Source organism: Podarcis filfolensis, assembly GCF_964270895.1.
Source record: "Podarcis filfolensis genome assembly, chromosome: 8".
Lineage (NCBI taxonomy): Eukaryota > Metazoa > Chordata > Lepidosauria > Squamata > Lacertidae > Podarcis > Podarcis filfolensis.
This window is the reverse complement of record NC_139611.1, coordinates 23,032,373-23,046,002: the sequence shown is the minus strand read 5'-3', so window position 1 is coordinate 23,046,002 and position 13,630 is coordinate 23,032,373. Positions and strand designations below refer to the sequence as shown.

The following is a 13,630-nucleotide window of genomic DNA, read 5'->3' as shown; positions in this document are numbered from 1 at the left end:
CTTACACCCTGGTGAGTTTGTCTAGGCATCTCCACATTGAGATTGCAGCTGCCTAACTGTCTGCAGGACTATAGTCGAGTAGATGTGCACCCAGAGTTTGCGTGCATTTCCTCGGGAGTTGGGCTCCATTGAATTCAACGGGGCTACTCCCAAGTGCGAATGGGAAAAACCTGTCTGTTTCAGTTTCTTGTTTTTCCTGCCGCAAGCCAATGTTTTCTCCACATCAGTGCCCGAATTCCAATTTTTTATATACTTCTCATGAAAATTCACTCGCATTTGTGAATTCCTGCTAGTTTTTGGTATGAAGTTTTCCTAACGTGAGCAGTATTTGCAAAGCAGTTTCCCCACAGCGCAGCACATTTTGGTACATCATTTACACCAATATATGCACCCTTAAAGGATATCTTTACCTCAATATATGCATTCTGATACACTGGAGAAAGACACAGCAAGATTCGGAGACATCCAAATTCCAAAGGATGACTGCGTCTTGTTGCAGAAAGTACAGATTAGGTTCACCTTTAAATGCAGACTGAATCATGTTTCTTCCCCCATCATACCTGGCTCCCAGGTACTGTAAGTGTGCTTAGGCTTGTGGTGAAAAATCAGTTGAAATCTTAATGCTAGACAGTCGCATGTAAGACTGGTGATGAGCTCATCCTAACACCTTCCAGTATGAGAAGAGTTTTGTGCGTGCCATTTAACTTGGGCTGGTTTATAAATATTACCACGATGATTTAACAGCTAGCGGAACACTTGCTACAATATTTGCATGTGTGTGCAGATAATGGGCTTTAATGCCTGAGTGCCAGCTCTCCTTTTAACAACCACTAGTCAGTGATCATAGAATTGTAAAGTTGGAAGGGACCCTGAGGATCAACCCCTCAATATGCAGCCATCCCATACGGGGATTGAACCTGCAACCTTGGCATTAGCAGCCATGCTCTAACCTGTTGAGCTATTACTAATCACATTAAAGTCCGTGCCATGAAAAGAAATCCTGCCTTCCTGTGGGTTCCTGGTCACTCTGGGCTGGGCTAAGGGAGTTCAGTTTAGGGAAGGGAAGCCTGGTGGTAGACCACCTGCTTTTCATGCAGAAGAGTGCAGGTCCTACAACCCTGCAGAATCACCAGGGGAGGCTGGGAATGTCCTCTGCCTGAAGCCCTGGGAAGTTGCTGCCAGCCAGTGTCAAAAAGACAGAGCTAGATGGACCAATGGTCTGGCTCGGTATACAGCAGCTGACTATGTTCCTGTGTTTTAAGGAAAGGGCTGTAGCTCAGTGGTGGAGCACCTGTGTTGAATACAGAAGGTCCCAGGTTCAATCCCCAGCATCTCCAAGGTGAGATGTTGAGACTCCTGTATGAATTTCCTGGAGAGCCACTGCCAGCCAGTGAAGGCAGTACTGAGTTAGATGGACCAGTGGTCTGATTCAGTCTAAGGTGGCTTCTTATATTCTGTGATGGAGGCTAGGCTTTGCCCAGAGATGGTGCCCTTATCAGCACCATTTTATGGGTTTGAAACAGCTATATGCTGCCTCCTTCATGACAGCTTGCAATAAAACTCAGAAATGCAATGACGACAGTTAGCGAATAGAATACTGGGAGAACAGTAACGGATAAGGCAAGCCGACCCACTCAAAATTACTACAATATCATGAAAGGCCTGGAGCAAAGGGAAACCCAGTAACAACCCTTCAAAGGACAGCCTGCAAAGGGTTGGGGTTGGGGCTGAGTCCCCAAATATCTCAGGAAAGCCTGCAGCATTTGTGGTCTGGCAATGAATTCCAAAGCCACGTGCCTGCCAACGAGAATGCCCTTGTACCCAAATAAACAGTTTACTTAGGAGGAGAACGGTGCTGTGGTGCCTTTGGCACTCTCCTCACCACTCACACTGCATTATCCTGACTGATAAGGATGAGTGAATCTGTCATCTTCAGCGTCTCGGTTTCTTTTCTTAGTCTTAACTTCAGTTCTCCACATTTCCACATCAATTTCCTGATTCCCCCCCCCCAAAAAAAACCACTCAATAAAGTGCTCGTGAAAATTCGCAGTGATTTTAATGTGACAATCTCCTAATATACGCATGCTTGTCTGCAAGTCTGCCTAATATACACATTTTTGCAAAGCAGTTTCCCCTAACAGAATACAGTTTTGCATGTTGTTTTCACTTAATGCCATGCATTTTCATGCATGCTTCTTCATCCCAGCCAATGCGCTTTTGGTGCACGTAACTTGGCTGCCTTGAAAAATTCAAAGAAGCGCAAATTTCAAAGGATGGCCATGTTTCCGTTTGCATATTGTTTCGGAAAGCGTGGAACAGGTAGGCTTGCCTTTAACTGTGAAGTGAATCAAGTTTCTCCTCCATCCCTACTGACAGGAACCATGTGGGAAGGGAGGCTGTGTGTGTCACAGGAGCAGCATAGAAGGATGCCTGTCTATGTACCATGTACCACACGTGTGGTGACCATTTGGAGACTGCAGAGGAAGGGAACTGGCTAAACCTGCGGCTTAACCTGAGTGATACCGGAGAAGTGGGTTCAGACCCCTCTCAACCTTGCTGCAGAAAATGGCTAGTTTGCTTTGTCTGATAGAGCTCAGTGGGTGAGACTTTGAATGAAGCCAGTTCTGAAGGCACGGTCTAAGAGTTACAACCAACAGGGTGCTCTCCCCAAGTGTTGTTGGACTACAACTCACATCAGCCCAAACCAGCAAGGCCAGGGATGATGGGCATTGTAGTCCAACAAAATCTGGAAGGCAACACTTTTGGCTACTGCCAGTCTAAAGGGATATGACACAGCCAACTTGCCATACTTAAACAGAGTGGCTGGAGCCACCCAGAGTGGCTGGGGCAACCAAGTCAGATAGGCGGGGTACAATTAAATTGTTGTTGTTGTTGTTGTTGTTGTTGCTATCAGGTCTGGTCAGCACATGGATGCATTGCTACATGGGAAACCCCGCCTATGCTGCACTAAGTTGTATGATCAGATATATGTGTAATATGTGAACAGTAAATGCCACATCTGTTCAGCTATGCCCTGCACCCTTTTGCTTGCATTGCACCAGGTGTGATGGGATTTTGGAACTGGCTTGTTGAGAAAGAGGTCCCATATAATGGACATACCGGCGACCTAGCTCCCAAAGTTGGACTGAAGAGTGAAAAAGGCAAGATAGTTGTAAGGTGCATTGACACATCTGAAAAGTCCGCTTGCCCAATATGGGCAAATGCATATTTAAAAGAACGCCTATTGTCATGCACCAGCATTTGAGGAAAGGCCATAACTCAGTGGGTTGAGCACATGTTGAGCATGGAAAGGGGCTCAGATTCAATCCCTGGCATCTCCAGGTCCTTCAGAAACCCTGGAGAGCTTCTGCCCGTCAGTGTAGGCAGCACTGAGTTAGATGGATCAGTGGCCTGAGTCTGCACAAGGCAGTTGCTTAGGTTCTAAAATAAATAAATAAGATGGCAACCTATTGGGAGTGCATTCCTGGCTGGCAAATCCCCAGCTGAAGGACATGAGAAGCTGCCTTATACGGAGTAGCACCAGTGCTTTCCCCCCTAGAAAAATAGGTACTGGTACTCACCATGAAGTTGTTATAGTAAGTGACACACTTTTTAACAACAACAAAAAATGGTGCTACCCTTGAGTACCCCTTGACAAAAAGCACTGAGTAGGACCATTGGTCAATCTACCCTAGTATTGTCTTCTCTGCCTTGCAGTGGTATTCCAGGGCTTCACTGAATCACAGAATTGTAGAGTTGGGGGGACCTCAAGGGCCATCTAGTCCAACCCCCTGCAATGCAGGAATCTCAACTAAAGCATGCATGGCAGATGGTTATCCAACCTCTGCTTAAAAACCTCCAAGGAAGGAAAGTCCACCACCTTCCGAGGTGGTCCATCCCACTATCAAACCAGCTCTCACTGTCAGGAAGTTCTTCACAATATTTAGGTAGAATCTCCTTTCTTGGAATTTGAATCTATTGATTTGGGTCCTACCCGCTGGAGAAAGCAAGCTCTCTCCATATTCTATGCAGCAGCCCTTCAGGTATTTGAAGATGGCTCTCCTATCACCTCTCAGTCTCCCCTTCTCCAGCCTAAACCTTCAGGAATGAGATTTACCTGGAGACACCAGAAATCAAACCTGGGACTTTCTGCATGCAAAGGGAAGCTGTTCCTCCACTGAGCTGTGGCCTTGCCCCCCAAAAGAGCCAAAAAAATAAAGCCATGCAACTTACTGTCCAGGTCGCAGATTTAGCCGTGCTGGATTGCTGGAAGGTGACCTCGAAGTGATGCGGCCCCGGGTAGTCAGTGTTGGATGGGATGACAGGCGCTGGGGACATGGTGTCGAAGGTGGAGCTGGGCTGCGAGTAAGGCGAGAGTGTCGGGACATTGGAGGCGTGCTCGGAGCTATAAGGGCTAGAGGAGGCGGCCCTGCTGTCAGTGCTCTGATCCATGCTGTTGTTTAGCAAATTAAACTGAGACTGGAGGAAAGGAAACGGAGGGGGAGGAGGATGGAAAGGGGGGGAGGAGGAAGGAAGGGATGGAGAGAAATAACACCGCCAGTTTAAACACATGGAAATCTCAACACACTCCTTTTTTTGGCAAAAGAAAAAGTTTTCCAGGTGTCTTGTTACAGGCTCCTTTAAAGGGGTAGCCTCACTCCAGAGAAAACCAGCATGGGCCATTCATGGCTCAGCTTCTTATCTTTAGCCACTACACCACCCCCAATTCCAAACAAGCCACCACTTGTTAGAAAAAGAGAAGGATACTCTCTTTTTTGCCTTTTGCATTTTTTTCTAACAAGACTGACCTTGATCCAGGATGGAGATGACACGTGTGCAACCCTGCCCCTCCCCCGAAAAAAAAACACAACCCAGGATATATACATACATGCATGCATGCATACATACATACATACATACATACATATATAATACATATAACAAATTTAGCAAAATGGAACCCTTGCATTTTGCCCTTGGGAAGAGCTAAAGGTTTTGTGATTTGGGCGCTGTCCATTCTGAAAGTGAGACTAAAGGCATTTGCATAAGTGACTGACCCTCATGAACTACCATATTTTTCGCTCTATAAGACATACCAGACCACAAGGCGCACCTAGTTTTTGGAGGAGGAAAACAAGAAAAAAAATATTTTGAATCTCAGAAGCCAGAACAGCAAGAGGGATCGCTGCGCAGTGAAAGCAGCAATCCCTCTTGCTGTTCTGGCTTCTGTGATAGCTGCGCAGCCTGCATTCGCTCCATAAGACGCACACACATTTTCCCCTTACTTTTTAGGAGGGAAAAAGTGAGTCTTATAGAGCAAAAAATACGGTATCTCGAGGTGTAGCTGTGGGTAGAGATAGAAAGAGATGTCCATTTCAGTTCCTCTCCTTTTTCCAGTCTTAAATCTAGATTGCACATTGCATTTTTTCCCCTTTTACATAAGACAGCATGAAAATGTGTGTGTGTGTGTGTGTGCATCTTTACACACGTTTCTCCTTATTTGTGCATTCTTGCGACACATATTTTGCCTTCTGTGAGCATTTTTGCAAGCTGTTTCCCCACCTCCCAATAGGATGCAAGTTTGACTATTATTTTCACTAATATGTGCATGCTTGCTTGTATGCAGTCTTTGCTTGGACTATTTCATTGAAAATCTTCTCTTGGAGAAGTGCTCATTTCAAAAGAGAACTGTGTTTTGGTTCACATAGCTGTTTTGGAGGGGCAGATTTGAGAAGCTTGTATTAAAATGCAGACCAAATGAATTTCCCCTCCATCCCTGAGCCCCAGCCAGCATACAGCCAAAAGTGATGATGGGAGCTGCAGTTCAGCAACCTCTGGATGGCCCATAGGTTCCCCACACCTGGAGGTGATGTCCAAGAATCCTTCCAGCTTTAAAAGTCTATGGGCAAGTTTACTTGCAATGGGCTGCAGTGCATTCTCATCCACAGATGTAATGAATAAGCACAGCAGTCATCTGTGGAGAAGCATACAGCTATTAAGAGAACTGCAGCCGTGGCTCAATTAAAAGAGCATCAACTTTGCATGCAGAGCAGAGCTTCAAACTGTGACATCTCCAGGCAGAGCTGGGGATTTCCTCTGTCTAAAACCCATGAGAGCCACAGCCAGTCAGTGTAGACAATACTGAGCTAGATAGACCAAAGGGTCTGGCTCAGAATAAAGCAGTTCTCTACTTCCTTGTGCAGGTAAACTTGTCCAAGGAACTGGAAGCAGGTGATAATTGTCTTGCACAAAACCCATCTACCCTTTTTCAGCATGAGGACTGTGGCTGAAGGTCCAAGGGTTGTATGCCACACACACGCAGCCAATATAAAGCCACTCACACAGGTCACGCCACACTCATTGCCACTGAAGTGCTGTGCTGAGTGGAGTAAACCTCTCCATACAACTCCATGCTTTGACTGGGCCATTTCACCATTGCAGGGCTGGACTGTGCAGAGGAGCTTTAAGCTGCTCAGCTCAGCGCTGAGATGGAGAAAAGAGGGTGTTGATTTTGCTGGGGGCCGGTGGGTCCCCTGCAGTGGATGTGGCCCATGGACTTTGGGCATGGCACCCATGAGGCTACCCCACTGATTTCTCCCTGGATGGGCAAATGAATCTTGAAGACTTTGCAAAGAATCTTCCCTGGCTTGCTAGCTACCTTTAGCCAACCCCCACCTGCCAGCCTTCTTACTTTCCATTAGTCAACAGGGGATGGGCGCTGTCCATCAGCTTCCTCCACCTTAGCCTGAGTGTTGCCCCTTGTATAACTCAGCAGGGAGAAGGAGGCAGATGGGGCACAGCTAGAATGAGTTGGCTCTGCCTCTGGCGCCACCTGCTGTTGGGCCTCCTCCCTTTGGCCCCTACCACTCCCAATGGGCACCACAGTGCCACACCCGAGGATACTGCGCAGAAAGCAAAGGCCCTCTTGCTGAGTTACAAAGCCTCCTTCCGATCCGCTTTCCTTATTTCAACGTATGCATCTCCCACCTTTTTGAGGTCTTCGAGGCAGTTCGTGAGCGTGTTTGAACAAAGTATATTTTTGGTCTTGGCAGAGGCAAGCCTGTGCACGTACGTAGGTCTTCCACCCCAGAACAGGCACACAGATTCCCTTGCCCTGTGCTTGGTGTCCATGCTAAAGACCCATGCAAGGGCTTCAATAGCTTTCTAGCATCACTCGCTGGGGAGGGACCATAAACTCAATGGTTAGAACTCCTGCTTTGCACAGAGAAGGCCCCAGGTTGAATTGCTGGCATCTCCCGGTACAGCTGGGAATATCCCCTGCCCAGAACACTGAACACATGACAGGCAGGGCCAACTACCACTTAGCTGTGATCCCTGCATTGCAGCGGGTTGGACTAGATGACCTTTGGGATCCCTTCCAACTCCACAATTATAAGCTTCTATGATTCTAACTAACTAGTTTCTGCTGCCATTCTCCTCTCCGCTGAGTTCTTCAAGGCTCTAATGCAGCCTTTCTCAACCTTGGGTCCCCAGAAGTTGTTGCACTACAACTCCCATCATCCCTAGCTGCCAGGGATGATGGGAGCTGTGGTCCAACAACAGGAAAGTCTGCTCTGGTGCGTTCAAAAGAAAGCTTGGGTCATTATCGGAAGCGAAGCCTCAGAAAAAGCTCAATATGGAGGCCAAATGGCCGAAATATTGGGAAATATTGGAACAAGAAGGAGAGAAATTGAAATTGCAGAGTTTTGAGAAATTAAAAGATAAAGTGCGAGACTGGCTTCATTATTATCAAATAAGAGAGGCCTATAATTTGGACAAAAAAATTGGCTTCCAGGTGGAAAAATCAAAATTGGAAACAGAACTGTTAGATCCCAAAACTAAGATACTTTCAAGAATGTATAACTTGCTGTTAAAATGGAATACGCAGGATGAAACAGTTAAATCTGCAATGATTAAATGGGCACAAGATATTGGTCATAACATTATGTTTGCTGACTGGGAACAGTTGTGGACCACCAGTATGAAATTTACGGCATGTAATGCCTTAAGAGAGAATATTATGAAAATGATATATAGGTGGTACATGACACCAGTCAAGCTTGCAAAAATATATCATTTGCCTGATAACAAATGTTGGAAATGTAAAGAAAACGAAGGTACATTCTTTCACCTTTGGTGGACGTGCCCAAAGATTAAGGCTTTCTGGGAGATGATCTATAATGAAATGAAAAAGGTATTTAAATATACCTTCCTGAAGAAACCAGAGGCCTTTCTCCTGGGCATAGTCGGCCAATTGGTGCCAAAGAAGGATAGAACTTTCTTTATGTATGCAACAACAGCAGCAAGAATACTGATTGCAAAGTATTGGAAGACAGAAGATTTACCCACCCTGGAAGAGTGGCAGATGAAGGTGATGGACTATATGGAACTGGCGGAAATGACTGGCAGAATCCGAGACCAGGGAGAAGAGTTGGTGGAAGAAGATTGGAAGAAATTTAAAGACTATCTACAGAAATATTGTAAAATTAATGAATGTTAAAATGATGATTGGATTGAATAGGGGGTATTAGCAACAAAGTTAATAAGAATATGCAAAAATGGATTGATAATGGATGAAAATATAGAGTTATAATATGTTAAGATATAGAGTTAAGATAAATGAAAGAGGGTAAGGATTTGCTGATTTGATTATCTAAATGGGAATACAAAAAGGGGAGGTGTGAGGAGGTCAAGGAAACAAGTTAATGAGCATAAAGTTATAAAAAATGGATTTGTTTTTAATTCTCTTTTACCTATTCGTTTTTTGTATATTGTATTTTTATTTGCATTTTTTCTTTTTTATGTATTTTTTTTAGGTTTTCTTTTTTTTATTTTGTTCTTTTCATATGTTCTTTTTTGTATTTTGTAAACTGATGTTTTTGTAAAATTCCAATAAATATTATGGGGAGGGGGAAGAAAGCTTGGGTCATTATCTGTATCCACACTCTAGATCTCAGGCTCAAAAAATAAAGTCCGCTTCCTGGTTGCCATTACAGAACGCAGTTGGGAGAAGGAAGGGTGACAAAGCTAGAACCAGTTAGCTGTGCCTGTCGTTGGCTCTGGCGCCACCTGCTGTTGGGCTCCCTGCTTTCCGCCCCACCAGTCCAAACATCCACCAGCCACCGTGGCATGCAAGGGAAAAAATAGAGAGCACAACAACTGATTGGTTAAGCCCTTAAGAGATCTGAAGCGAATGTGGAGGAGAGAAGGAGATACCCAAAGTGGTCCAAGAAGGGGGGGTTATGATGGTTTAAGGAGGGTGTGAAACCTGCCCAGGAAGGTGTGAGGATGGGGATAGCACTGAAGGTCAAACAGAGAGGCTCTGTAACTGACCTTCCTCACTACTGGCATGAAAAATACTGCCATTTATTTCTTTGGGAAATCCCTAAACTGCACCTTCACCCAGAACATGAATGTGTGAGCAGTGTACATAAGAATCAAACAGCAGTGCAATATCATCATCATCTACTCATATGAGTTAAAATAATTTAGAAATATATTTTTTAAAAACAAACTTATATGCTACCTTCTATGCAGGCGCAGAGGAAGGGAGCAGTGGGGGCGGATTGCCCCGGGTGCCTTCGCTGAGAGGGGTGACATTCGGTACACTGCCCACCCATCACTTCCAAGCCTACCCCGAGCTGTTGGGGGAAGGCGGGAGCTGCGCCGCTTTGTCGGCGCCATTCCCCCCTTCTCCCTTCGTTTTGACAGCTCAGAGAGGCTTGGGAGTCATGGGTGGACAGTGTGTTGAATGTCCCCCATCAGCGGCTCACTCCACCCCTGGCTCCAGGCACTCATGCCGCTCCATGCACCCGAGTGGCTATCCCATGCCTGGGAGGGCACCCTCCACACCCTGCCCCCCTCGGGAGTGAGCTCCACTCCCCTGCCCTCCTCGGGTGCGCACCTGCCCTGGGCAGTGTGGGCATACTGTATGCTCCACCACTGCTTCTATTCAGAAGATTTAAGGACAGTTTACAGTCAAACGATAATACTGATGATGATGATAATGATAATGTACTATAAAAATGCAATAAGCCAACACTGAAACCCCAGAGCAACAACACCTACAACATCCAGCAGCAAATATCAGCACTATATCTGTGTCCAGAAAAATGCTTGGGCAAATAAGTGTGTGGGTTGGTTTGTTTTCAGCATACGCCGGAAACTGTTGGAGCTAACCTTACCTTGCTGGTGAGCAGGGCCGTCTTAAGCATATCCGGCGCCGTGGTGCCAAGTTCCCTCAAGCGCCCCACCCCTGTTTCCCAGAGTTGTCAACCTTTACCTAAGCCTCCGTGGGGATCACTCTCCTCCCGTGGGGGCTTGGGAAGGAAGCTGCATGCCCGCCAGCCATATGGTTGACGGGGTACAGCTGGTGGGCGTGCAGGAGGGAAAGGGGAGGCTGCCGGTAAAGCCGCGCAGCTCCCCCACCCACTGGGGCGCCCCTGAGAGGCTGGCGCCCTGGCGCAACGCACCAGTAATCCCAATAGGAAAGACGGCTCTGCTGGTGAGAGGGTAATACAGCCATAGAATCATAGGACTGAAGACTTGTAAGGGACCCCGAGGTTCATCTGGTTGGCATGTACTAGGATTGCCATATTTCAAGAACTAAAAATCCGGACAACTTTTTGGGGGGGAGTTTCAAAAACCCAGACATTTTGCCGATTTCCCAAAATCCTCCCCCCTCCAGACGCTGATTCCGCCATTGCAATCCCAGACTTCTCTGGAGAAATCTGGACGTATGGCAACCTTATCATATACATTCTTTGGCCACGCCCATCAACATCAATGGGTCTACTCTAGCACTGGATTCCACCCAACGACCTGACTCTACACCAGATAAAGCAAAACTCTGAAGATGTGTCTGCAAAGCACCAGAAGCTGGATGGATTTCATTTTGCAGATCCCCAGTTCAACACAGCAATGGAACTTAGTTACCCTCCCCTCCTTACCAACATGCCATCAATCTTAAGATTTTTAAAACTAACCAGACTTTGGAATCAAGGGACAAGTTATAACTTGGGATTCTCGAACCTCACCCACGGATAACTTTCTGATGTTGCACTCTAATAGCTTCCTTTCTTTTTCTTTTTTCTTTTTCTTTTCTTTTTTTTAAAAAAGTACCAACATGAGACATCCATGTCAAGCAAGACCTCCAGCGCGTTGCAACTCCTACAATATCATCAGTGTTCAGTGAGTAACAGTTGGAATTCGGAGCAAGACTGAACTTGCACTGGTGGAGAACACCTCTTTTCTCCCCGAAAATATGCATGCAAAACTCCTTTGTCCTCTTTGATAATACAGTTCCAGGATGCTTTCGCCCTCCGCTCTATGGATCTTGAGGTGCCTCCTCAGACAGAGATCCCCAAGAATAGGAATTGAGGAGAATTTTGTTTTGTCTGCATTTTAAAGCAAACCAACCAAATTCACAGTTCTCCAGCTAATATGCAGCTTGAACAGAGTAAGCAGAGTCCGTTTTTTAAAAATGCAGTTTTGGTTCAAAAGACATATACTGAAATCTGTATTTTATGAGGATAATGGGTTATGGCCAATGCTAGGCTTAATGAGACCAGACCCATTGAAATTACCGAAACGAAGGTAGTCATGCCCATTAACTTCAGAAGATCTACTCTGAGTAGGACTAGCACTGGATACCATCTAATGTGCACAAAGGTGTAAGGCATATAAAGTGTGAACTTTATAATAGAAATGCATAAAACGTATGCGCAAAAAATGCATATTTCAGGGGAAAGTGTTTACAAGGATGTGTATAATTTAAGCACAACATTTTCATTTTTAAAAATATATATTTTTTAAAAAACTATTAAAAAGCAGGATAGGACAGACTTCTGGCTGAAAAACACATGAAAATACAAAAATGTGTTTATCAGGAGGAAATTCACACTAAAATGCTGAAGAATTTTAATGATGATGATGATGATTGAATTGCAAATTGCTGTAGAAAGAGACAGAACTGAATTTAAGATTGGAAAAATGAGACACTGAGATGCCACAAACTAGCAGATCCTTCCATTGCCAATGATGGGGAATTGAATAGGCATAAGAAAATACTTCGGCCACCTTATGAGAAGAGAAGACTCCCTGGAAAAGACCCTGATGTTGGGAAAGATTGAGGGCACAAGGAGAAGGGGACGACAGAGGACGAGATGGTTGGGTAGTGTTCTCAAAGCTACTAGCATGAGTTTGACCAAACTGTGGGAGGCAGTGGAAGACAGGAGTGCCTGGCGTGCTCTGGTCCATGGGGTCATGAAGAGTTGGACATGACTAAACAACAAGAAGAACATCAGAGGTGTCTTTCTGGATCTGACTAAAGGTACAGCATTCAGTTTCCCCAGCTGGTCAACCAGATGCACATGGGAAGCCCACCATAAGGACATGGCTGCAAGAAGCCCATCCCACCGTTATTCCCCAACAACCGGTCATCAGGGGCATAATATGCAGCCATCATGACTAGATGCCACTGATAGCTTCCTCCTCCACCACCAAGAATGTGTCTAACCCCCATTTTCAAGCCATCACCTAATTTTGCGGTAGCAGCTTCCATAGTTTATGCCCTGTGTGCAGTCCTTCCTTTGGGCTGGAATCTCCTACCAATCCATTTCTTCAGCTGATCCTGTGTCGTTGTCTCATTAGAGAGGGTAAAAAACCCCCACCCTCTCCATCCACTCTCTCCACACCATGCCTAACTTTCTAAAAAAAACCTCTGCCAAGTCCCACACCCATCTTTACTCAAACTAAACATTTCTCTGGTTAAAATAGGGACATCCTAAGGAAAAGCAGCACATTCCTGGATCAAATCAGAAACCCGGATGACTTTTTTAAATCTGGGACTGTCCCTGGGAAATAGGGGCACTTGGAGAATCTGAACTTTCTTTTCTTTTCTTGAACTAAAAAGGCTGCAGGGATAGGAGCTTATTAGTTCAAAAAAAAAAAAGAAGAAAGAAAATTATAGGGGTGTTGCTGTGATCATTTTAGTTGCCATTTTCTACTCCTTTTTCCTGATTTGCAACCTCTTCTGAGACTGGGCACAGCATTCCACATGTGACTGCACCATAGATTTCTATAGAAGTATTGCAATGGGGGCAGAGGGTATGGATTCGCTTTGGTTAGGATGCTATTGCAGACCTCTGCCTAACTGGCGCTTTCTGAAAAGATAAAAGAACACAGTAACAGCCTGTGAGATCAGCACAATGGCTCATCTAGCCCGGGATCCTGTTCTCATGGAAGCCTACCAGATGCCTCAATGGGAAACCCGCAAGCAGAATCTGAGTACAAGATCACTCTCCCCTCCATTGATTTTCAGCAACTGGTATTCAGAAGCATGGCTGTCTCCAACTATGGAGGCAGAGAATAGCCATCACGACTAGTAGACATTGGTAGCTCTCTCCTCTATGAATTTGTCCAATCCTCTTTTGAAGGCCATCAAATTTGGTGGCAGTTCAGTAACCAAATAATGTGTACAAAGCTGTGAATACACTGGAGTGGGTGGCAGTGTGCATAGAAATGCTAGTGAAATGCATATATTAGTGAAAATGCATCATGTTAGGGAAGACTCCTTGCGAGTAAGTGTATGTACAGTGGTGTAGCGTGGGTTGTCAGCACCCGGGGCAAG

General features: G+C 45.5%; 1 protein-coding gene and 1 long non-coding RNA gene across 4 annotated transcripts in view; both read right to left on the bottom strand.

Annotated features, from left to right (window-relative positions):
- LOC310769585 overlaps window positions 1-13,630 on the bottom strand; it is a 276,754-nt gene that overhangs the window by 49,570 nt on the left and 213,554 nt on the right. The gene's annotated exons all lie outside the window — the stretch shown is intronic.
- TP73 (tumor protein p73) overlaps window positions 1-13,630 on the bottom strand; it is an 87,783-nt gene that overhangs the window by 49,570 nt on the left and 24,583 nt on the right. For all 3 annotated transcript variants that reach the window (XM_083628707.1, XM_083628709.1, XM_083628708.1), the window contains one exon: window positions 4,234-4,479. In XM_083628707.1, coding sequence (XP_083484833.1) covers window positions 4,234-4,479 — 246 coding nt within the window. The remainder of the gene's footprint in view (window positions 1-4,233; window positions 4,480-13,630) is intronic.